This window comes from Piliocolobus tephrosceles, chromosome 2 (genome assembly GCF_002776525.5).
Source record: "Piliocolobus tephrosceles isolate RC106 chromosome 2, ASM277652v3, whole genome shotgun sequence".
NCBI lineage: Eukaryota > Metazoa > Chordata > Mammalia > Primates > Cercopithecidae > Piliocolobus > Piliocolobus tephrosceles.
The window spans coordinates 193,315,716-193,337,224 of record NC_045435.1 but is presented as its reverse complement, the minus strand read 5'-3'; the positions used below and the strand labels follow the sequence as shown (position 1 = coordinate 193,337,224).

Here is a 21,509-nt window from a genome sequence, read left to right as displayed (position 1 = left end):
TTTGTATTTTTAGTAGAGACGGGGTTTCACCGTGTTAGCCAGGATGGGCTCAATCTCCTGACCCTGTGATCCACCCACCTCAGCCTCCCAAAGTGCTGGGATTACAGGTGTGAGCCACCGTGCGGGGCCCTACATTCATTTTCTTTTAGAATTTTGAAGACATTGTGTCTTTCCTGACTAGGATTTAGTGCTGTCAATCAAAGAGCTATCTGATGCTATTCCTTATCCTTCAGACTTTTCTACATGCCTTTTCTTTCCTCTTCACTGCAACTTCCCTTATCCAGACATCTAGATGACCCTCCTCCCCATTTTTTTTTTTTTTTTTTTTTGAGACGGAGTTTCGCTCTCATTGCCCAGGCTGGAGTGCAATGGCGCGATCTGGGATTACCGCAACCTCCGCCTCCTGGGTTCAAGTGATTCTCCTGCCTCAGCCTCCCACATAGCTGGGATTACAGGCATGCGCCACCACGCCTGGCTAATTTTGTGTTTTTAGTAGAGACGGGGCTTCTCCATGTTGGTCAGACTGGTCTTGAACTCCCGACCTCAGGTGATCTGCCCGCCTCGGCCTCCCAAAGTGATGGGATTACAGGTGTGAGCCACTGCGCCTGGCCCTCTGTTTTTAAATTGACTAACACACAAGTAAAATGTGTAAGTACTTAGTGTATAGTTTGATGAGCATTTATGTATACACATTCATGTAACCACCACCCGGATAAAGATAGAGAGAACATTTACAGCATCCCAAAGTCTCCCTCACACCCCATTCCCAATCAGAAATCCAACTCTCCACCCAGATAAGTAACTACTGTTCTGACTTCTCTTACTATAGAAAGTTTTGCTTATTCTTGAAACTTATGTAAGTGGAATCATACAGTATACGGTGTTTTGTGTCTGCTGAATGCCATGTTTTCGTGTTCTTTCCAAATAGAAACTTGAGGAGAGGCTAGAGTTCTGGATGGAGAAATATGACAAGGACACAGAAATGAAAGAGAATGAACTAAATGCTCTCAAAGCCACAAAGGCCAGTGACTTAGCACACCTTCAAGACCTGGCAAAGACGGTAAGGAAGGAATTAGGGCGCTCACTGAGGAGGAAGTGGCAACTAAGCTACAGTAGCTGGGTATTGCTATTTTGAGTCAAAATCTTTTTCGATGCTGCTGTAACACTCACATAGCGCATACTCTGTCCCAGGTGCTACCCGCACAGCCCCTGAGACAGATACTGTGATTATTCTTACTTTATGACCTCTGGAGACAGTCAGTGACGATTTCTAACAAGTTTGTGATTATGGTTTCATCATGGAATAAGTGCAGAACTTCCTAACTTTCTTTCAAAAGTCAGCTACTGCTGGGCATGGTGGTTCACACCTGTAATCCCAGCACTTTGGGAGGCCGAGGCAAGCAGATCACTTGAGATCAGGAGTTTGAGACAAGCCTGGGTAACATGGCAAAACCCCATCTCTACTAAAAATACAAAAATTAGCCATGCATGGTGGCACGTGGCTGTTAATCCCAGCTACTCACGAGGCTGAGGCAGGAGAATCACTTGAACCGGGAGGCGGAGGTTGCAGTGAGCCAAGATTGCGTCACTGCGCTCTAGCCTGGGTGACAGAGTGAGACTCTGTCTCAAAACAAACAAAAAAGACAGCTACTGTATATCTACATTCTCCCAAAGTTTAAAAAAAATCCATATTGAAGTCATTGATCACACATTAATTGGTATTTTATTTTTTAGGAAAGACAGAACTTAAATTTGAATTATTAAAACTGAAAAAGTTTTGGGAACAATTATAAAGTTAGTATGTAAATTTTTACACTCTAGGAATCTATTACTTTTTTTCTTTGGTTTATCTTTAGATGGAGCATGTTTTATTCTGAAATTTTATATTAAAAGTGCAGGGCTGGCTGGGCTACAGCATAGTCAAGAGAGTACTGTAATAAATGATGAATGTCTATCTTTGCAGATAAGAGAGTGTGAACAGGTCATCATTGAAGATCGTATAGAAAAGGAGAGGAGCAAGAATAAGATAGAACAGGATCTCTTGGAATTAAAGAGCGTCATAAAGGTAAAGAACCATAATCAGTATCTCGCCATAGCTGGCCTAACACTGAGGAACACAAAAGAATTTCTCATTCATTATCAAACGCATCTCAGTATACCAAGGAACTGCAGATCTGAGAAGCATGGACTTTTGTTATTATTAGAATTTGCTGACACAGTCCATGGTGCAGGGAGACGGTTAACACAGAAAAGGACGTGCCCCCAGCTCTTCATCTGGAGAAAAAGAGGTGGTTAGCGGTGGAAGCAAAACCTAGGCCCAGAGACGAAATATAAGAATACTATGTCAGACCAAAACCAGCTCTTGACAGAATGATTCCTTTTAATATCCTCCTACTTCTTAAAATCCTGCTTATCCATCAGCCCAGACTATCTGCTGGGTTCTGATACAAGCTGCTTAGTGGGAAGGATAAGCAGCAAGTTAGAAAAAAATAGAGATATTTTAGTTTCATATGAACTTGTGTGTATCAGTGATGATGAAACTGGCAGGTCACAGATCACGTGAAATACTTGTAAGCAAAAACTTAAAGCAGCATCAGCTGGACGGAAACTGTCTGGAGGACAGCCCTTCTCTCTGCAGGCTGAGACGCCAGTGGGTAAACCGTAGTTTGGGTTGTATATTAGGGGTGAACTAAAAGTTTTATATTTACGTTCTGGACAGGTATCCAAACCCAAAGTTGAGTTTTCCATAAGGAGTCAGATGTGTAAGTAGCAAGAATTTATCCAGTTTCAATGGTGTTTCCCCATAAAACTTATCAGTATTCCTGAATTTACAACAGACATGTTAGAACGAGCTGAAGAGCATGTTTGCTTTCTTTTCACTAGTGGATTTGCTTCCAGTCTTTAGGGTTTGGTCTGACTTTAAAGCAGTGGAGACTGTATTGAGAACTGTTATCTAAAAACTAAGACATTCAAGAAAGCTATCTGAATCTTTTTTAAAAGTGCTAGGACAACTGATCTTTTAAGCAATCACTAAAGATATGAAATGCACAAGCCTGTAACACTCATCTAGATTTATCTGTGCTTTTTTCCCTTTGAGACAGGATCTCACTTTGTCACTCAGGCTGGAGTGCAGTGGCGTAATCTCTGCTCACTGCAACCTCTGCTTCCCGGGCTCAAGAGATCCTCCCGCCTCAGCCTCCCAAACAGCTGGGACTATAGGCACAAGCCACCAGGCCTGGCTAATTTTTTTTTCTTTTTTGTATTTTTGTAGAGATAGGGGCTTGCCATGTTGCCCAAGCTGGTCTTGAACCCTTGAGCTCAAAGCGATCTGCCCACCTCAGCCTCCTAAAGTGCTGGGATTACAGGCATGAGCCACCGCACCTGGCATCATCTGTGCGTTTTTGGCCATTTGCTTTTGCCCTTGGCCCAGGTAACTAACATTCTTTTTGGTTCACATAGCTGCTAGGTATGGGGAACCTGTACTTTCTTCAAGGAAAGCAGTATAAGGAAGTTGGATTTCTAAGGGTGAAGAAAAAACAGGCCAAATCCAATTCCTTTGATTTTTACTCCTTGAGAACTTCACTCTTGAGTCCATGGCTTAAGTTCCGGGTCCTGCACAACAGGAGAGCATCGCTATAGGGATTACGTCCCTGGCTACTTCCATGTCCTGGAGAGAGACTGCTTGTCAGACAGAAGTTACTTTATTCAACAGTCCCATTCTGTGGAAAGAATGCAGCTTGTCAGGCATACAATACGTTGTGCTCAGTCCCCTTTTCTCTTCTAGCTCCAGGCCTGGTGGCGAGGCACTATGATACGGAGAGAAATTGGTGGTTTCAAGAGGCCTAAAGACAAAGTTGACAGCAAGGATTCAAAAGGAAAAGGCAAAGGCAAGGATAAGAGGCGAGGCAAGAAGTGACCAAGTTCTCTTCTGTCTTTTCCTCTGGTATTCTGGAGGTGGGAAGGACTTAAGAGAGTTAAGAAACACCTGGTACCATCAAAGATGACTCATCTACAGGTTGTTTCCATTGAGACTTTCCCAGGGAAGCCTGATTTCACTCTGCGGGTTAGTTTCACTCTGCCTGATTTCACTAGGCCTGTTCATTGCACTCTGCCTGTTACCTGGGTTTTCAAACCCTGATTTAGGATTATACCATTGACTTAGGGCTTCCTCACACCTTGCTGGGAAGAAGAGTTTCTGGTAGTCCTGTGAAGATTCATTCTTTCTCTTTCTCAGCGAACAAAGCAGTTCACTGGCTTAGTTACAGTGACGCATGAAAACTTCAGTAATTCCTGTAATGTCTGATTCTGATTTTACCCAATTTGTAGTGAAAAAACTCTTACAAGCAAAAGTATTCAGTAGGAATTACAAGATGATGTTATTAGCTGTCCAGCATAATATATACACAGTAAAGTTTTAATAAATGTTGGTTCCTGCCTGCCTTTTAGATTTGTCATCACTCTGGTGTTTTTCTTGGGGTGAAAATGGCATGGAACACATAACCAGTTATAAGCTGCTTCAGCAACTTTTCTAGGAAACAGAATACAAATTATAAATACAAGCTAGAAATAGGATGTTAGGATATACAACTTTACCAACTGTAAAGATGCAACACAGGTTCTCTGGAAGGCTGGTTTGGATATACTTTTGACATGTGAAACACTAGGGCCAATACCTGCTTTGCTTACTCAACAATCCCCACTTATGGAGTGTTAAGATGAAAAGAAGTAAGGGTGTGCCTGGCAAATAGGAAAGCTGTCAATCTCCCTCTTCTAGAAAAAAATGAGCCCACCAGATCATGCTTGCCTTGATGAGTCAAAACAATGCCTTGTGATGCTAAAGGTTTCCAAGAGAAAAGTTGTCCTAATATGTCACATACATTTCATGAATTAAGCCTTCTATCTACCTAACTCCAAATAAAGCAGTCTTGATATCTGTACTTCCTTAAGAAAATCAACTTGATCTCAAAAGCCTGTCCTGAAGCCCCCCATTTCCACTGACACTCCTTCTGGAAAGGAGATGCCCTTTCCTTGATTCACTTTTGCCAAGGGAACCACACCTCAGGTATGAACACTCTCCAGCTTTTATTACATGCCACTTAAGTGTTGGCTTTTATTTTAATGTCAACATATAAAGTGGCATACAGGCAATTTAAAATAACATACATGATACTGACATTTATACTTAGAACTTATGCAATATATTTACAGACATACAAATATAGGCCAATGTTTTACAAAATCTTTCACTAATTACATGCTTACAACATTTTCAGAAATAAAACGGAATTTGCTGTAAACCATCTCACTGCACTGTGTATATAGAAAGGCTTCTGAATATCCATGTTTTCATTTCTACAACCATTTAAGTGCTTAGTTTTTACGAATTCATCAAACTCGTCAGTGTAGTCACACATCATTAGTCATCGCTGAGCTGTAGAAAGTAAAGAAATCGCAAACTCCTAGATCAGCTGTATTTTAAAAAGCTCTTCAGGAAAGTGATCTACTACTATGCTCTGTGTTCTAGCAGAATACAAAGGCCCCTCTTCCCATGGGTCGTTTCCAGACCTGGCTATTACAAGAGAACACTGGAGTGCTAAACATAGATTACCAGTCTGAAATTTTGGGAAACTCCTGACAGAAAATCTCTGTAGGTGGCAAGGGCTCTGCTGTGGGGGGGCTTTCAGCCGCCGACACTGTCAGTGATGGGAAGGGCTCTGCTAGGGCAGCTTTCAGCCGCTGACACCATCAGTGATGGGAAGGGCTCTGCTGGGGCGGCTCTCAGCTGCCAACACTGTCAGTGATGGGAAGGGCTCTGCTGGGGGCGCTGTCAGCCACCAACAGTGTCAGTGATGGGAAGGGCTCTGCTTCAGGTCAGGGGAGCCCTGACAAGGTCATCTTCATCTTACACTGGAGTCAAGTGAAGCTAAATGTTAAATTGTGCTTTCCAATTTTTTTAAAAAAGGTACATACAAAATACTGAATACAAAATTCTCCCAAAAAAAGCATCATGATTTGTTTTTGCATCTTGACACCAAAAAGAAATTCATACCTTCATACTTCTGCAGAGTGTCTGAAAACATCAGAGGGTTTGGAAAAAAAAAAAATTCAATGTATTTATTTTTCCTTCAATTATCAGCCAAAACTACACCCAGTTTTTCCTAACAATTCAAATACAAATCTCATTTAGTTTGATAAAAATACATTAATAAGGTTTCATAATATGTGCAAAATCTGAAATAAGCTGAAATTTCCATTTATTCCTATGGGAAAATTACTTGCAAACGTGGCAAGTATTTCATTATGTAACGTCTTCTAGAATTATTCCTTGCATAGTATGTTTTTGGTTTTGTGGTTTTTTTTTTTGTTTTGTTTTTTGGAGACAGGAGTCTTGCTCTGTCACCCAGGCTGGAGGGCAGTGGTGCGGTCTCGGCTCACTGCAACCTTCACCTTCCAGGTTGAAGCGATTCTCCTGCCTCAGCCTTCTGAGTCGCTGGATTATAGGCGCCCACCACCACGCCCAGCTAATTTTTGTATTTTTAGTAGAGATGGGGTTTCACCATGTTGGCCAGGCTGGCCTGCATATGTTAAAAATAATCCTGTCCGGCCGGGCGCGGTGGCTCAAGCCTGTAATCCCAGCACTTTGGGAGGCCGAGACGGGCGGATCACGAGGTCAGGAGATCGAGACCATCCTGGCTAACACGGTGAAACCCCGTCTCTACTAAAAATACAAAAAACTAGCCGGGCGAGGTGGCGGGCGCCTGTAGTCCCAGCTACTCGGGAGGCTGAGGCAGGAGAATGGCGTAAACCCGGGAGGTGGAGCTTGCAGTGAGCTGAGATCCGGCCGCTGCACTCCAGCCCGGGCGACAGAGCAAGACTCCGTCTCAAAAAAAAAAAAAAAAAAAAAAAAAAAAATAATCCTGTCCTTTGCTGAGTTCCATGTCTGGTGGCATATAATTTGGAGACTATACTGAGGCTTAATGCTGACAAATACAGTTTAAAAATACACACAGCTAAATTCTGAACAAGTTATATAGGGTCAGTGGGTCTGTTGGGAACTGTAAATATAATGGGGTCTGGCTCTAAGCACTTACATAAAGACATTTTACTTTCATTCTATAAGATTGGGCATTGAGCTTAGATGTTTTAAGTTATACAATTTATTTTATTTTGAGAGATGGGGTCTCACTCTGTTGCCCAGGCTGGAGTGCAGTGGTGCAGCCATGACTCCCTGTAGCCTCGACCTCCCAGGCTCAAGTGATCCTCCCACCTCAGCCTCCTGAGTAGCTGCGAGTACAGGCATGTGCCACCATGCCTGGCTTTTTTTTTTTTTTTTTTTTTCAATTTTTGGGAGATAGGGTCTTGCTATGTTGCCCAGGCTGCTCTCAAACTCCCGGGCTCAAGTGATCCTCCTGCCTCAGCCTCCCAAAGTACTGGGATTACAGGCGTGAGCCACTGAGCCCAGGCCGTTGCACAATTTTAAACCTGGTCAAGTGGTAATGTTCTGATGAATCTGTTTCTCTGCAAGAACAAGGAAGAAAACATTACTTTGACCAGGTACTCAACAGGATTTGATCCAAAGCTACTTTTAGATGCTATATTTACCTGATAAAAAGAGGAATAACATCATGTCCAAATGGATGCATTGGTAAAGAAAATCCAGAACAGTTAACAACTACAGAAACAAAATACATAACTAATATCTTCCACTTACTTTATTTACTTGTTTTACAAAGGCAGTGAACACCAGAATATATCACCAACAACTAAGAGGGGTTCAAAATGCAGGGGAAGGAAAACCCAACTAGCTGAAACTTGAATAAAAGCTCCTGTGTGGTGTTGACCCCTTGGGTCCTTTTCCTCCACCCATAATTCAGTATATAAAGGCACTAGTGGTGGAGCCAGATGGGGCGTGTTTTTTTTTTTTTTTTTTTTTGAGACGGAGTTTTGCTTTTGTTGCCCAGGCTGGGGTGCGGTGGCACGATCTCGGCTCATCACAACTTCCGCCTCCTCGGTTCAAGTGATTCTCCTGCCTCAGCCTCCCGAGTAGCTGGGATTACAGGCATGAGCCACCACACCTGGCTAATTTTGTATTTCTAGTAGAGACAGGGTTTCTCCATGTTGGTCAGGCTGTTCTCAAACTCCCAACTTCGGGTGATCTGCCCTCTTCAGCCTCCCAAAGTGCTGAGATTACAGGCGTGAACCACCACACACAGCTAGGAAGTTGTTTTTAAGATGCCGTAAGTGCTTTAATTCAGCCACAGAAACTGGCAGTTACCTGAAAGAAATATAAGAAACTAGGCTTTCCTGAGCTCGAAGTGTATGTGCTGTGACTGCAACGTGTCTACAGGCCCAGGTGTCCGCGGAGCAGCGTGAGGAGGGTGAGGAGGCTGGGGAGGGAGGCTCAGTGAGACCAAAGCAGGCGACACACAGCAGTGTGCTATCAGATTAAGGGTTTGGAACCTGTGTATAGAGGGCTTGTTTATAATGTCTAGATAACAGGATGACATAGAACCATCCTCTATGATGGACTGCAGTTGAAGGGAGCCTAGAACACTGACCTTAAATACAACTGTATCTGTTTCACTGTTTCACTATGCAAAATTTGGGCCAGGCCCAGTGGCTCACTCCAGTAATCCCAGCACTTTGGGAGGCCGAGGCAGGAGGATCACTTGAGCCCAGGAGTTTCAGACCAGCCTGGGCAACACGGCGAGACCCCAACTCTTAAAAAAAAAGAAAAGACTATGCAAAATAAAAGCTTTCTATATTATTTTTGTTTTGCCTTTGACAGAATAGTCCAGCTCCTCATAATACAGCTTTTGATTTTAAATGTGGGTGAAAAATGTAGTGGGGCCATTACACTCCCCCACCAAACATACAAATATCTAGCTTTGAACAGTGGTTTCCACTAAATGAAAAACATGTGCAATGGGCAGGCGCAGTGGCCACGCCTGTAATCCCAGCACTTTGGGAGGCCGAGGTGGGTGGATCACTTGCAGTCAGGAGTTTGAGACCAGTCTGGCCAGCATGGCAAAACCCCATCTCTACTAAAAACACACAAAAATTAGCCGGGCGTGGTGGTGGGCGCCTGTTGTCCCAGCTACTGGGGAGGCTGAGGCAAGAGAATCGCTTGAGCCCGGGAGGCGGAGGTTGCAGTGAGCCGAGATCGCGCCACTGCTCTCCAGCCTGGTGACTGAGCGGAACTCCTTCTCAAAAACATGTGCAACGGTTGTTGAAAATGCAGATTCCTAGGCCTTACCCCAGACCTCCTGAATGTGAATCTGTATTTTAACAAACACTCCAGGAGATTCTAACGAACAACCAAGTTTAGAAACCAGCAGACCAGCTGTCTTGAGAGCGGGTAAAAACAACGGCACAGCTTGCTGGTGCCTAACGCAGAAGATGTGCTTTCTGGTGTGTGAAATGAGCCTGCTCTCTAGGAAAATACAGCCAGGTCAGGTGTCGGGTTTTCAGTAACGGAAGAAGTTTCATCTGAGAAAACCAATGGCGTCTTCGTAAAAAAAATTCAATGGAAATGGATATAACCTCCCCTAAAATGGAGAAATGATGCAAAATATTCCTGTTAGGAATCATGGAAACAGTCCCTTCTGAGAACACATAAGAGCTTTGTTTAAGCAGACAGCTGGCAGCAGCAATCACGTTGTCCTGTTCCTTGTTTTGGCCAGGCCAATGGCCTAAGGTCTTGGGAATCCTTAAACAGCAGATAACTGGTGCTGCTGTTGCTTGGGTGGGGCAAGTTCCAGGAGAGCCTGGACCGTCACTGCAACCTGGCTCAAACCTTTCTCTTCTAAAATGTGGAGAGGCAAACATAATTGCTCCTGAAATGGGACAACGCAACACACAAACAAAAAGAAAATCAATGAGTTTCACAGAACTGAAAGGAAAAAGCAAGCACTTCTCCCCTTCATAATAATCAATGAAGACAGGAAAATGTAGTACCTGGGAAACCGACCTCAGTGGAAATCTGAGTGAGATACAGATGGTGTCTGACACTCACTGTCACTTTATTAATACAACTAAAAGTACATACAGATCATTTTCAAAATTGGGAAACTGACAAGTAGCGTATATTTATACATACAGCAGAGGAAAAACAGTACTGCAGTGTAAAAGCAACATCCTTTATCTCTGATGAATAAAAGGCCAATGCAGATCTATAAAACAGGAAATGTGAAAAATAGAAAAACAATTCCACGCTACCAGATGGCTCAAGACGGAAAGATTTACACTTTAGGAGAAAGCACTTTGTAAGTTCCCTACCACAGGAATGCAAGATAGTTTGAAAACATAACTCAGCCTGCATGAGTTCTACACTGTCTGCATTATAATCCTGACTATGAAAACCAGGGTTCCCAGACCAGACAGGGCAAGAAACTCAGCATATCCTGAGCTCTTGAGATTTAGATGTGTTTGAGAAACTTCCCCCTAATCTGAATAATTCATGGAAGGGCCTGTCTGAATTAAAAATCTGAATTACAGAATTAAAAAGAAATAGTATTTGAAAATGTAAAGTATTTAATATCCTGGTATTTAACAGCCTGAATTATTCCAGGAAACTACTACGTAAGCTTAGGCAGGAATATGTTGATTACCAACATCTGTAAAGTGTTTACAATGTTTGCTTAAGGAAGTTAAGGAATACATCGAGTGTGTGCGCATCATTAATTTGTTAGGTTAATCCTTTCTTGTGAGAGAAAAAGGCAAATCTTAAGAACAGCACTTATCACTGGCTTTCTGTTAAGAGTAAATTAAGAGTAAATATTCAGAAAGAAAAGAGATTGCTCTTACAAAGAACAGAATATAGAATTCTGGCTCCACTAAAAAAAGATTATACATGTTTGTTAAAGAAGACAACTAGTTTTTTTTTTTTTTTTTTTTTTTTTGCTTTTCATTGAGATGATCTTACTACGAAATTTTACAAAACCAGTTACAATAAAATATATAACAAGTATTTATTTTTGAGGCAGTTACTGGTACTTGTGCTTACTTTTTATTTAATACTTATCTTGATAAAATGAGGTAACTGTAATCTTTTGATCTAATAAAACTAGCAACTTTGTAAAAATACTGAGTGCAACTGCACGTCTGGATAAATTATTTTTAAAATGAACCTGCTGAGTGTTTTGTTTTGCTGTCGGAAGAGACGTGCTTTCTCCAAGGCCGATTCCCTGATCTCTTCCTCTCAGTAGAGCCCTAGGACCTGTGTGGCCTGGTGTTTACTCAGAAGCCTGTGCTTTCTAGAGCACACCTACCTTCCAGCTGGGCTAGAGGGAGTGCTGTGTGTTCTCAAGAGAATGTACAATTACAACCCGTAAACCATGAGAGCCTTTGTGTTTTTAACAGGTGTTCCAACTCTGAGACATCTTAAAAATAAAACCAACCCAACTCCCCGAAGTCTGAAAGGCACCTACGAACACAGAAAACTGAAGTTTTCATCATCACAGTGTTTAGTGTTTGAGCATTAACAGTGCACAGCCTTTTCACCTGTGAAAATAGCTGTCCCATTTCATATGGAAGAAAACCAAACCAATGAGCCCCTCGGGCTGAATTCTACAACTGCCTGTCGTGCTCCTCACAATCTCTCCGCATACTTGAGTTCAATCTTTATCCCAATTTTGTTAACACAGTTCAGAAGTTTCCTGAATCTTCACAAACACCACTTATGAAATTAGAATCTAACCGCAGTTATAAGGTAGTTTCCAGCATTAATGTCTAGCAGCTAAATGCTAAGCTTTCTGAAAGAACCAGACAGTGTTCACTGCCTTGAGTACAGAACAGGGACTGCTGCCCTACTACTTCTCCTGTTACAGTTTCACTATTAAGGAGGTTAGAAATCACAGAAATTCCAATTTTAAACAGAATGCTGGGAGTGAGTCTCAGTTACACATAACAAACATAGTCAATCTGGACAGGTGCCCACCCTGAGAGGCCAGCTCCAGCCCATCTGCTCGTGTGCACCACGTGCAACGTATGGATTGGGCTCAGAATAGCAGTCTAGGAAATCCACATGATCTTTAAACTGAACATTCTGACAAACTAAAATTATTAAAATTATGGCCAATACCTTCCAAATGTCCAGACCGCAAATGCTTAGACGGCCCTGTGCCTACCCACAAAGGGGGATTCAGGATTTCAGGACACAGTTCAAAGCAGAAATCTAAGTGACCGGGTACCGCCAGAACCAGAAAAGGCACGATGATCTTCCTCATGAGCAGCTGCTGAAAAGGTTCAGTCACTCCACAATGTCAACACTTGTGCTGAGACATGGAAAAACGGCCGGATGGGAGTTGTATTGTGTGACTTGGAAATAAAGCTCTACATGTCATATTCGAAGTACAAGTTCAGAATTGTATTAGTAAAAATGCTTCAGCGTTTATGGGAAGAGAAACAAGGCCACAGGCCAGGAGAACGGGCGGATGACCAGGAGAAAAAGATGCTGGTCTTTTACTCTTTGTCAGCAAAATGTCTACTAATGCGACGGGCTGCACATCTGCAAATGCAAGGAAAGGATCTGTCTCCTTTACCGGTGAGCTCTTTGAGGGCCAGCGGGGAGAAAAAGCACTTATATACATAATTCTGAAGGATAAACAAACCTCCTTTACCCAGCACAGGAATGAGGTGGAATTCACCGGAGGGCGATCTTTCAGCTAGAGGGGAAGAGCCAGTAATAAAGCATACAGAGAGCTAACATGACAGTACAGTAAAATGCCACAAAACCCAGAAGCTGGATAGAGACACAGACAAAACTGGATTCTTCTGAGTGTGCCCCAAGAGAAAGTAGTGTTTCAACAGTTCTTTTAACGCTGAGGTTTAGCTGAAGGATGTCGGAAGGGGAACAAAGATTGTCCTGTCCAAAGTGTGAGCAGGAAAGGAAAACAGAAAAACAAAGTCAGTGGATCAGAAATGCAGATCTGAGTATAGAATTCAATATGATCATCTCAGTCATATTCACATATACACATTCTGTAACATTTTTACTTTGAGGAACAAAAATAAAACGCCGAAAACCCAAACTACAAAGAATCTTCTATATGCTGAGCTGGATCTTACTACTAAACAGCAGAATAAAATTTGCGTGTTGGTGACTAGTCTGAACATTACGAATACAATACACAGGCCGGGCGCGGTGGCTCACACCTATAATCCCAGCACTTTGGAAGGCTGAGGTGGGCGGATTACGAGGTCAAGAGATCGAGACCATCCTGGCTAACATGGTGAAACCTCGTCTCTACTAAAAATACAAAAACTAGCCGGGCGTGGTGGCGGCACCTGTAGTCCCAGCTACTTGGGAGGCTGAGGCAGGAGAATGATGTGAACCCGGGAGGCAGAGCTTGCAGTGAGCCGGGATCGCACCACTGCACTCCAGCCTGGGTGACACAGCGAGACTCCATCAAAAAAAAAACAAACCGGCCGGGCGCGGTGGCTCAAGCCTGTAATCCCAGCACTTTGGGAGGCCGAGACGGGCGGATCACGAGGTCAGGAGATCGAGACCATCCTGGCTAACACGGTGAAACCTCGTTTCTACTAAAAATACAAAAACTAGCCGGGCGAGGTGGCGGGCGCCTGTAGTCCCAGCTACTCCGGAGGCTGAGGCAGGAGAATGGCGGGAACCCGGGAGGCGGAGCTTGCAGTGAGCTGAGATCCGGCCACTGCACTCCAGCCTGGGCAACAGAGCGAGACTCCGCCTCAAAAACACAAACAAACAAAACCAATACAATACACAGAAGTGGATGTTGGTTTAGGGTCGTGAAAGACCTGAAAGTAGTGAGGTGTGTGTGAGGCAACGTCTTTCCTGACTCATTCTTTCTCTATTTAAAAAAAAAAAGAGTAGGTCAGAAAGCAAGGACAAAAACTGCAGAGGCTGAGGTGAGGGACGTTTTCGGAGAAAGCCAGGTACATCAAAAAGGTTCAAAGACTAAGGAAAGCCTCATGATCTGGGTGCAGTTTACTACCTAGAAGCCAAACGCATTCAATGACTTGGCATTCCTCTAAAAATCAGGGGGTGTCTATTTTAACCAAGTCCAGCTCAAGAATGTGTTCGAAATGAACATAGAGCTGTTAAGGGCCTCAGAGATCATCCAAACCCTCCATTTTACAGATTGCAAAATTCACTAAACCAATACAAACATCAGTGGACTGGACAACAGGGAGACATCCTTTAACACATAACATAACGACTCTGGGACAAAAGATACTGGACTCAGATATAAGTTTTTAATCACCCATTATGGTTTTTTTGAATGTAGCATATTTAATAAAAGCATAAAAATAAAGCAAATACCCATATGCCCAATGTCATCAGAGGTTTTTAATAATTGCCTTGTCCTTTAGTATTTCATTCATACTTTAACTTGTATAACATTTTAAAAGTTATACAGAGAAAGGAAATTATTTGTCTTTATATATAATCTCATCTGGGTATAGAATCTGACAAAATACTTATAACACTGTTTTCTGTTTTACATTTTCAAAAGTGATCATTATTACCTTCCCAATTTTCAAGTCACACAGAGCAAAGTGGGGATGTTTAAGTAAAGGCCAGAATGACCACAAGTACAGGAGGAAAAGGGAGAAGGGGAGGTAGAAGTTTCTTCTCTTCCTTTGGCAGTGGGACCTGAGAAGGCGAGTTTGAACCTATGAGTTTGTGCGTTTATTCATTTTCTTTCACTTTGTTCTAAGACAAATGATTAATTTCTCAGCAGCAGTAGCAGCATACTAGGAACCTGTCTAAAACTGGCAGTGGTTGTGGTGGGGTCCTGGGTGGAGGGCAGAAGGCGGAAGGGGAGAAGGAAGGGGCAGTCTATGAGGAATGTCCACTTCCTCTTTGTGGAGGGGGAGGGAGGGTGCCTCAAAACCTCAGTCTAACCACTCTGGAAAAAGACCCAGTCTTTTAAAACTGTATTATTTTTTTCTCTGTACTTGCCTTCCAACAGCACAGCTCTGGTAGGAACAGGGGCAAGCTGGCCCATAATAAACATGGTCACCCACGGCATAGCAGTGGACAGGTACAATGACTGTAATCGCTGGTCAACAGTACTTTTAACAGGTTTTGACATCGGTTGGGTCAACATGACTTGCCTGAGCGGGGCCACATTCAGCACTCTCCTATCGATTTCGCGGTTCCCATTCTGCACCAACCCATGCCATACTCTCTTGGTTTAAAGACCCTGGCAGGGAACTAGAGCAGACACTAGATGTTTGTGCAGCAGGAACCTCTTCAGGAAGCAGAAGGGAAGAACTGGAGGCTAATGTGCACTATTAGAACAAACTTGTTTAAAAGAACGTATGTTCTTTCTTCAGAAGCCATATTCAGTGCTCTCAAAATATTTAAAAAGGTCTGTTCTAAAAGAGGAGCCTTTATCAAACAACATAACATAAACATGAAAATTTTGCTTTGAATTTGTCCATAGGAATCAAAAAGGTCTTTGCTAACTACCACTTTATGTAAATTTCCATTCTTTTACAATTCAGTTTTAAAAAAGAAAAAAACAGCAAAATAAAAAAGTGAAAAATGAACAGTAGAATGATGATCTGCCTTCATGAGAGAAAACCCAGCCTGGGAATCCTGCGGGCTGATGCAGATGCTCTGCGGAGCTGGGCGCTCTCTCTTTCACTTTGTAACACGTGAAAGAGCTGAAAGAGAAGGTCACTCTTTGGACAAGCGACGCTGAGGCCTTTCTAACTCCTGGTTAGTTAGAAAGAGGTGTGGTGAAATGCGTAAAGAGAATCACTGTCATGAAAGCTGATAGGAATAGGATCTAAGCTCAGAGAAATGGTGGAGCTGCTGCCGAGCCCCGGGGCCACCCCTGAGTTACTGAGACCTAATTAGAAGGTGATAGAAAAGAGTCATGTTTTCCTCCTTCAGGCTATAGACAAAATGTTAACAAGATCTGTAATGGTCATGCGTGGTTAATGAAAAAGTATCACACGGCACCAAGCTGTTTATTTCTTTAAATTTGTCTTGATACCATGTAATATTCCTTAGTAGTATAATGCTTCGTTGGTTTACTATAATTGCTTTTCAAAGGGGTTATTAAGAGTATATCAAGTTCATTTCCCTTAATCACATCTATAAATAAATTTAACTCTTGATAATATTAAAGGGCAATAAAGTTGTATCTGAGCTGGAGGCAACAAATCCTCACAGCAGGACAACACTCAGAGACAGCCTGTCGCAAGCCAGGCTCCAAAGAATGAGCTTCACGGAAGAACCGATGAAATCCGAATAAAGCCTGTCATTCAGTTAATCGCACTGTTCTCGTGTTACTTAATTTGAACCACTGTCCTAAGGTTGTATATCAGGTGTTAGTTAACATTAGATGAAATAAGTGAAGTATACAAAGGAACTCTAGGCTGTCTTTTCAACATTTCTGGAGTTTACAACATTTTAAAAAGTATCAAAGCAAGGGTCAGAACACTGAAGCCAGCTGCAGCATTCTTGATCTGGGATAGACTGAGTTTTTGAAGGATGTATTTAGTTGTCAAATAGCAAGTGGGAAAGTTTAGGAAAATAGAATAATTACTCTAAATTACTTATAGTTATTTCAATTTATACATTTATAATTTCTTTGTGTGGTCCTTGGAAATAATTAAGGAAAACTGTTCAAAAGTATACTGACTCTTGTAACCCAAAGTCATGTTAATAAGGATTGACTTAGCTCAGAGCTAGTCCTGTAAGATTTTAGAGATTTGCATTTCTAAAATTTTAGCACAACCAAGTCTATTTAGGCAACATAAAAAATGATACATTTATTACCTGAGGTACACCAATTTTTCTGCAAGCTTCTAGGAAATTCTCCACATTTCGCCTGCATTTCGCCATTGTTAATTTAGGCTGAAATGAGGAAAAGAAAATGTGTTACTAGAGAAGTTTTGTTTTTGGGACAGGGTCTCGCTCTGTCACCCAGTCTGGAGTGCAGTGGCGCAAGCTTGGCTCACTGTGTCCTTGACCTCTCGGGCTCAGGTGATCCTCCCACCTCAACGTCCCAAGTAGCTGGCTATAGCTGCAAGCCGCCACACCTGGGTAATTTTTGTACAGACAGGGTTTCGCCACGTTGCCCAGGCTGGTCTTGAATTCCTGAGTTCAAGCAATCTGCCTGCCTCAGCCTCCCAAAGTGCTGGGATCACAGGCATGAGCTACAGGCCCAGCCTGCTAGCAACATTAAAAAATATTTGCTAACTTTAAAAATACCCTTGGCAATCGCTTCATAACTCTCAATGCTGTAGACTTGGGGGTCAGCAAACTTTTCTTTAAAGGATAAGATAATAAATGTTAGTTTTCAAAGCCATAAGAACTGTTGCAACGCCGGATGCAGTGGCTCAGGCCTGTAATCCCAGTACTTTGGGAGGCCAAGGTGGGCAGATCACCTGAGGTCGGGAGTTTGAGACCAGTCTGACGAACATGGAGAGACCCCATCTCTACTAATAATACAAAAATTAGCTGGGTGTGGAGGTGGGCACATGTAATCCCAGCTACTCGGGAGGCTGAGGCTCAAGCCTGTAATCCCAGCACTTTGGGAGGCCGAGACAGGCAGATCACGAGGTCAGTAGATCGAGACCATCCTGGCTAACATGGTGAAACCCCGTCTCTACTAAAAAATACAAAAAACCAGCCGGGCGACGTGGCGGGTGCCTGTAGTCCCAGCTACCCGGGAGGCTGAGGCAGGAGAATGGCGGGAACCCGGGAGGCGGAGCTTGCAGTGAGCTGAGATCCGGCCACTGCACTCCAGCTTGGGCGACAGAGCGAGACTCTGTCTCAAAAAAAAAGAAACAAGATCTTGCTGTATCACCCAAGCTGGTCTCAAACTCCTGGGCTCATAGGATCCTCAGGCCTCAGACTCCCAAGTAGCTGGGACTACAGGCACGAGCCACGGAGCCTGGCTCGGGCATCTTTCTAGTGTACCTCCTTTAATTTATCCATTTCTCACTTAGCACCAAATTCATCATGCTTTTTTTTTTTTTTTTTTTCTTTGAGACAGGGTCTCGCTCTGTCACCCAGGCTGGAGTGCACTGGCACAATCACCGCTCACTGCAGCCTTGAACTCCCAGGCTCAAGTGATCCTCCCACGTCAGCCTCCTGAGTAGCTGGGACTATAGGCACATGCCACCATGCCCAGCTAATTTTTGTATTTTTGATAGAGACAGGTTTTGCCATATTGTCCTGGCTGGTCTCAAACTCCTGGGCTCAAGCAATCCGTCTGCCTCGGCCTCCCGAAGTGCTAAGATTATAAGCATGAGCCACCGCGCCCAGCCTAGATTCATCATTCTAAACTGCAATTATAAGCATGGTATTCCCTCTTTAATTCAGTGTTTCCTCATTGTCTGTACTAGGGTACACTTTCTTGACATGCTTCATAAGGCCTTTGTACCACAGCCCCAGCTTACCTCTCTAGCCTTACCCCTTCCCATGTTTATCTACACCCTGTGCATGATCCATTCTGAACAATTTACCAATTCCTTAAGTAAGCCGTAACTTTCCTTAGCTTCTGAATCTAGAAATCCTATGCCCAGAAGGCCTCCTTCCCTGTCTGTACTGCTGGAAAATTCCTTCTTAAACTTCAAGAATCAGTTCACATTTTGCCCATTCTGGGAAGGCTTCCCTGAACTCTCCAGGCGGAGTTGAGTGGCCCGTTTTTGTATCCCTATAACACACATTGTACACGCCTTTCTTAGAACACTTATCACACTGCATACATGTCTGTTTCTTCTCCAGCAGAAGTGAGACCAGGAAGGTAGAGACTGGACTCTTTATATCTGTAACCTTAATATCTAGCACAGTGCTTAAGAAATGTCTGTCCACTGTGCTTAACAAATGATCTGATGAATAGCCAAGGCTTTTTAGCATTATCCACTTACTACAGCTGGTGAGGGAACATGAATGCTGGGGACAGATCGAGGCCGTACATGATTAGCCAAATGGCAGAGAACAACACCGTCAGTTAGAGCTGCTCCAAGATCACAGGGCAAAGACACTTTCAACCGGCACTCAATATGCTGGAAGAACAAAAACCACGCAATACATTAACTGAAGAATGACTGACATGGAGGACATAAGGGAGTTACAATGAAATCTAATTAGAAATCAAGATAAAAAGGAAATAAGTACCGCAATATCCATTTTATCCCTCTATCCTAAGTCTAACTTAAGGAGATCTAATATATATGGATGGCAGCCAGGCCACAGTGGTACAAAGTACAACAAAACTTCATTTACAACTTTCTGATTAAAAAAAAAAACTAGATTCTCCTTCAATTCCAAAATAAAGTTAAGAGCCACTCACTCACTATAGGTGTAAGTGTGTTATTTATATATGTGTGCACACACATATAAATTATTAATCTGATGATATTTCTTTATAACATGAAGTAGAAAAAAAAGGAAAAACTTTAAATGAGTAGAGCTAGGAACTGAGCTTTATAGAACAAGCCATCTCATTTTTTAAGTAAATAGCTGAAAATAATTTCCTTAATGGTAAAGTGTTTTACATTCATCACAAAACATGGCACACAATGCACCTGTTGAGGCCAGTGGATCACCTGAGGTCAGGAGTTCAAGACCAGCCTGGCCAACATGGTGAAACTCCTTCTCTACTAAAAATACAAAAATTAGCTGGGTGCAGTGATGGGCACCTATAATCCCAGCTACTCAGGAGGCTGAGGCAGAAGAACTGCTATAATCCCAGCTACTCAGGAAGCACAGGCTGCAGTGACCCAGGATCATCCCACTGAACTCCAGCCTGGGTGACATCCCACTGAACTCCAGCCTGGGTGACAGAGCGAGACTCTGTCTAAAAAGATAAATAAATAAAAATGATGTGTCAAATCAAGATGTGATTACAGGATTATGGTCTATAGCAATAACACTGAAAAGTGTAAATCAAAGGCAATGTACATACTTTACGCAGTTGATCTATTAATTCCAGCTCTTCTTCTCTCTGTCTTGAATTCTGTCTTGTTATGGAATCTGTAGAATCAGTGGTAGGTGCAGCAGACGGAGGAAGGGGTGAAGCATGACCTATAAAAATATTAATATGTAAGACAGAAAGGCAACTGGCAGTGCTAGGAAAACCTCCAGATCTGCCTCATCACAGTTTTCCTGAAGTACAGTATATTGCTTCCTACTTTCCGGACTGACTTTTCAAAAGGGTTTTTATTATGGAGATTTTCAAATATACACAACAGAGAATAGTATAGAAAACTACATAATGTTCGTTACCCAGTTGACTCAACTACTTTTGCCTGATTACAGCCACTTAAAAATGTTATTGAAAATTAATACATATACAGAAAAATATACAAATCGTAAGCATACTGCTCAATAAATTCTCCTCACCAAGTGAGCACAATCAGGTTTATAAATGCAATCTTACCAATCCCAGGAGCCCCTTCCGTGCTCCCTGCCCATAAGTACCCAAAGTGCTCAAAACCGCATCCTGACTTCTAACACTTTGACTGGTTTGGTTCATTTTTGAACTTTGTATAAATTATGCTGTATTGTATGTGTTCTTTTGTTTCTGGCTTCCTTTGGACAATGGTATGTTTGTGAGATTTATCCATGTTGCTGTATACAGGAATTTGTTCATTTTCACTGCTTACATGGTATTCCGTTGTACAAATATACGACAATTCACTTATCCATTCTATTGATGGACATTCAGTTTCCGGCTCTTATGAATAATGCTACTATGAATATTTTTGTACACGTTTTTGGCACACACGTGTACATATTTCTCAAAAGTAAAACTGCTGGTCATAGGATACACAGTCATCCCTAAGTATCCAGGGGAAACTGGTTCCAGAAACCGCCCCTCATTCTCCTACCAAACTTGGTGAATCCTCAAGTCACTCATATAAAATGTAGTATTGTTTGCAAACTATGCATATCCTCCTTTATACTACACTTTAACTCATCTATATATTACTTACTTCATATAATGTAAATGTCAAACTGTTACTATATTTCAAAATTTGTATTATTTCTTTATTGTGGCATTGTTTATTATTGTTGTCTTGTTTCTGAACTTCTCTGGCCATGACTGGTCCAATCCATAAATACAGAATCCGAGGGTACGGAGGCTGACTGATAACAGTCTTCCATGCTTTCTTCCACTCTTACCAGCAGTGCATCTATAGTTTGACTTTTAAATCTTACTGCGAATGCATCTGTTGGTAACATTAAAGGTAAGTTGTGTTTGTTTTTTTTGCGACAGGGTTTTACTTTGTCACTCAAGCTGGAGTGCAGTCGCGCAATCTTGACTCACTTCAGGCCTCAACCTCCTGGGCTCAATCCATCCTCCCGCCTCAGTCCCCCAAGTAGCTGTGACTACAGGTCTGCACCACCATGCCTAATTTTTTTTTTTTTTTTGAGACGGAGTCACACTCTGTTGCCCATGCTGGAGTGCAGTTGTACAATCTCGGCTCACTGCAAGCTCCACCTCCCAGGTTCATGCCATTCTCCTGCCTCAGCCTTCTGAGTAGCTGGGACTACAGGC

General features: G+C 42.6%; 2 protein-coding genes across 7 annotated transcripts in view; one reads left to right on the top strand and one right to left on the bottom strand.

Moving 5' to 3' along the window:
- Positions 1 to 6,142, top strand: part of IQCG (IQ motif containing G) — a 70,113-nt gene extending 63,971 nt beyond the window's left edge. The window contains exons 10-12 of the mRNA XM_023214883.2: positions 929 to 1,060; positions 1,964 to 2,065; positions 3,785 to 6,142. Of these exons, the coding sequence (XP_023070651.1) occupies positions 929 to 1,060; positions 1,964 to 2,065; positions 3,785 to 3,916 (366 nt within the window). The 3' untranslated portion in view covers positions 3,917 to 6,142. The remainder of the gene's footprint in view (positions 1 to 928; positions 1,061 to 1,963; positions 2,066 to 3,784) is intronic.
- A 1,554-nt stretch (positions 6,143 to 7,696) lies between these two features.
- Positions 7,697 to 21,509, bottom strand: part of LRCH3 (leucine rich repeats and calponin homology domain containing 3) — an 89,256-nt gene continuing 75,443 nt past the window's right edge. For 3 of the 6 annotated variants that reach the window (XM_023214877.3, XM_023214879.3, XM_023214881.3), the window contains 4 exons: positions 19,914 to 20,032; positions 18,874 to 19,011; positions 16,775 to 16,852; positions 7,697 to 9,836 (listed from right to left, as the gene is read on the bottom strand). In XM_023214877.3, coding sequence (XP_023070645.1) covers positions 9,711 to 9,836; positions 16,775 to 16,852; positions 18,874 to 19,011; positions 19,914 to 20,032 — 461 coding nt within the window. In that variant the 3' untranslated portion in view covers positions 7,697 to 9,710. The remainder of the gene's footprint in view (positions 9,837 to 16,774; positions 16,853 to 18,873; positions 19,012 to 19,913; positions 20,033 to 21,509) is intronic. The other 3 variants (XM_023214882.3, XM_023214878.3, XM_023214880.3) reach the window with 3 other exon arrangements.